The 3,026-nt window shown below is 33.8% G+C and overlaps 1 protein-coding gene across 1 annotated transcript; it reads right to left on the bottom strand.

The window, feature by feature from the left end:
* Positions 1–256: 256 nt before the first annotated feature.
* Positions 257–1,652, bottom strand: LOC107491041 (uncharacterized). Its single transcript, XM_016111817.3, has 2 exons — positions 1,289–1,652; positions 257–569 (listed from the first exon to the last, which is right to left on the bottom strand). Exons 1-2 carry the CDS (start codon positions 1,622–1,624, stop codon positions 390–392), a joined length of 516 nt encoding a protein of 171 aa, XP_015967303.1. The 5' UTR covers positions 1,625–1,652; the 3' UTR covers positions 257–389.
* Between the last annotated feature and the right edge of the window lie 1,374 nt (positions 1,653–3,026).

Below are 3,026 nucleotides of genomic sequence, written 5' to 3'. Positions count from 1 at the left end.
TTATTATATATTTTTTAACAATATTTTATTATTCTAATTAACAAAAATATTATATGATGTTGATTTAAAAAAAAGATTAAAAATATTAGAAGGAAATATTTTAAAATTTTTAAAATTTTTAAGAATTGTTTTAAGGTTTTTTTTATTTTTTTTAGAGATTATTTTATACTTACTCCGAAAACTAATTTGTCCAGTTCAATATGTGAACACTTAACAATTTATGTACGAATTAATGTTTCACCTCAACAGTCACTTCTAATAGCTAACGGATGGAACTATTTTACATATTTTGAAACTTGAAAAAGTATCCTATTTTAAAAATCATGACCGATTTGGGTTTTTTTTTTTTCACTTTTTTGTTGCTGAAAATTAACGCAACTGAAACTCACTTAATTAGATAGCAGATTTGTCTTGAAATCTTCCCATGGTACATCTTTTTGCAGGTACACTATATTGTTAGGGTCGAAAGGCCCTTTGATTCTATCTATGGTCTTTATCACTGCCCTTTCTGGTAGAATGCTTCTAGTTAAGTCTGGGGAGGTACTGTAGCTCAAGCTTGAAGAAAGGCCCTGAAATGTAATTATATATTGTAACTAAATTATATTTGCCTTGACAAAGCAATTATATGGTAGCCAATAAAACAAAATTTGGTATTAAAAGGAAAAGAGAGCTATGTAGATTGGTCCTAATTATTATTTATGATCTTTTTTAACCCAAAATAGCAACTTGGGAGGGGGATATATAAGAGGGGAAGAGGACCCTAGATACAAATAAGAAAATCACTAGGCTGTGAGTTCATCACAACATTTTTTTACACTAGGTCACAGTTTTGACCATAGATAATTAGATATAACAAACTATGACCTTTGATCTATGGTAGTATATTTTGAGCAAAAGTCATGATTTTTAACTGTGGCTGATACTATACCATAATTTAATAGCCACAGTTTCATAGACAAAAGTCACGGTCCTTTTTTATAAAGTAAAAAACGTGACTATAGATTAAACGCAACTATATTAAATTTATACTAAAAGTAATTACTAGTATAAAATATACATTAAAAATGAGTTAAATATAATAATTGAGTTTACGGTTAATTTTAATATATAAATAATATTTTTGAATTAAGAGGTCACGTTTATGACTATGATCTTAGCCGTTCTATGGTCACGTTTAATTGCATTTGTTTACTATTATTAATGATAGAGCTGATGTATTGCTATTGGTAGTTAATATAATAATCATATAACAACTCAAATCTAAATGTGAAGCAAATAAACAATCGACCTTGAAGATGAGCACATCTACTTCCTCTTGGTCCACAATGGCATGAACAAAGAGTACTTCATCTCTTGCTGATTGACTGTACAACTCCAACATTGCAATTTCCTTATTGTGCCCATATTCATCATCATCAATATCCCCATCTTGATATCGAACCTGCCTTCTTGCTGCACATAAAAGACTCGAACCTCTTCTGTGGTTCAAATCCAAAATTCTGAGGGGACATGACAAGTTGACATCGTGTATAGTAATGTCCTTCGGAGAACATGGTATGGAAAATGGAAATAATAGAATCATCCCCGAAAGTTTGGATACCACGGGAAGTGCTGCAGGATGCATGTTGCATAAAATAAATATAGGAGATGTGTGTTTAATTCTGTGAAACTAGACGCCAATAAATATATGGGAGTTAAGGATAAGGCTAGGATGGGTCTGAATTCAATCATAGCAAGTTCGCCACGCCAGTTTGGGCTCTAAACAGATGTTCTTATTGGTAGCATCTTAAAAGGGGAACATAAACGTTTTTTGTTGTGGAGTAACCTGAGTTTTCTTCTTACCAAAAAAATTAAAAAATCTGAGTTTTCTTCTCCTAACATTTTTTTTAAATAATTTATTTCTCCCTTATTTTTTAAAGAATTTAAAATTTAGTATGTAAGATTTAGAATTTAAAATTAAAATTTAATTTTATGTATGTATCACTACCACAAAAAAAATATTGAGTACCGTCAGATTTAGCATCGCACATTAGCGTCGGATTTACCAACGGATTTATGGACGGTTTTAATGTGAAATTCGTTTGGTCAATTCGTTACTTGTGGATTCCAGTTTCCAACGGTAAATTCGCTGGTAATACTTGGAGGGACAACGGGAAAAATATGAGCAAAATTTAGCACGGGATTTACCGTCGGAACAATCCGCCAGAAAACCCAATTTAGTGAAACGCGCTGCGTTTTGATGACCCGGCATAAGTTACCGTCGGATTCATCCGCCGATAAATCTGACGGTAACGAGCCCTAAAATTCTAAGCGTGAACCCTCTCCTCCTTCATTTTGAAATTTCCTCTCTCTCTCTCTAACCTCTCCTCTCCCATTCTCTCTCTAACCGCTGCCTCTCCCCGCCATCCGTCCTCAGCCCTACCGCTGCCTGTCCCTCTGTCAACTCCGTTAGCCCGTTTGTCTTCTCCCTTCCGTCAGCTGTGACTCCCTCTTTCTCTTTGTTCGTCTATCGTCGTCGCCATCCAGCACCATCGTTGTCGCCGTCCAGCACCAACGTTGTCGCTGTTCATGAAGATGAAGAGCAGACTAGTAAATAAGATTTACTGGCGGATAAATCTGACAGTAACTTAGCACCTAAACACGTGATATGGCGCCAAAGTTACCGTCGGGTTAATCCGACGGTAAACATCAACTCAATCTCGACAAATCTATTGAAAATATTGATGGAAAATCTGCCAGTAAATAGTGTCAGACAAAAATAATCCGCCGGTAAACAGTTTTAGGTGCCGTTTATACCATCAACTCAAATACAACAGTAAATCCGATGGTAAATTGATTACCGACGAATTTATTTGTGAATTCGATGATAAATCTGACGGTACTCAATATTTTTTTTTTGTAGTGCATCTAATTATGTCATATCATATCAAAAAAATAATTACATTTTACATTAAATACGTGAATGATCATCCAAAACAATTGAACATATGTGATTTAACGATTATGTAAATATTTTACACTATGAA

Source organism: Arachis duranensis, chromosome 5 (assembly GCF_000817695.3).
Source record: "Arachis duranensis cultivar V14167 chromosome 5, aradu.V14167.gnm2.J7QH, whole genome shotgun sequence".
NCBI classification, from domain to species: domain Eukaryota; kingdom Viridiplantae; phylum Streptophyta; class Magnoliopsida; order Fabales; family Fabaceae; genus Arachis; species Arachis duranensis.
The sequence above is the reverse complement of the archived record's forward strand: the minus strand, read 5'-3'. Positions and strand labels throughout refer to the sequence as shown.

Coding starts and splice junctions, on each gene's coding strand:
- LOC107491041 (XM_016111817.3), bottom strand. CDS start 1,624: ATGCATCCTGCAGCACTTCCCGTGGTATCCAAACTTTCGGGGATGATT. Junction 570..1,288: donor TAGATGTGCTCATCTTCAAG/GTCGATTGTTTA, acceptor ATTACATTTCAG/GGCCTTTCTTCAAGCTTGAG.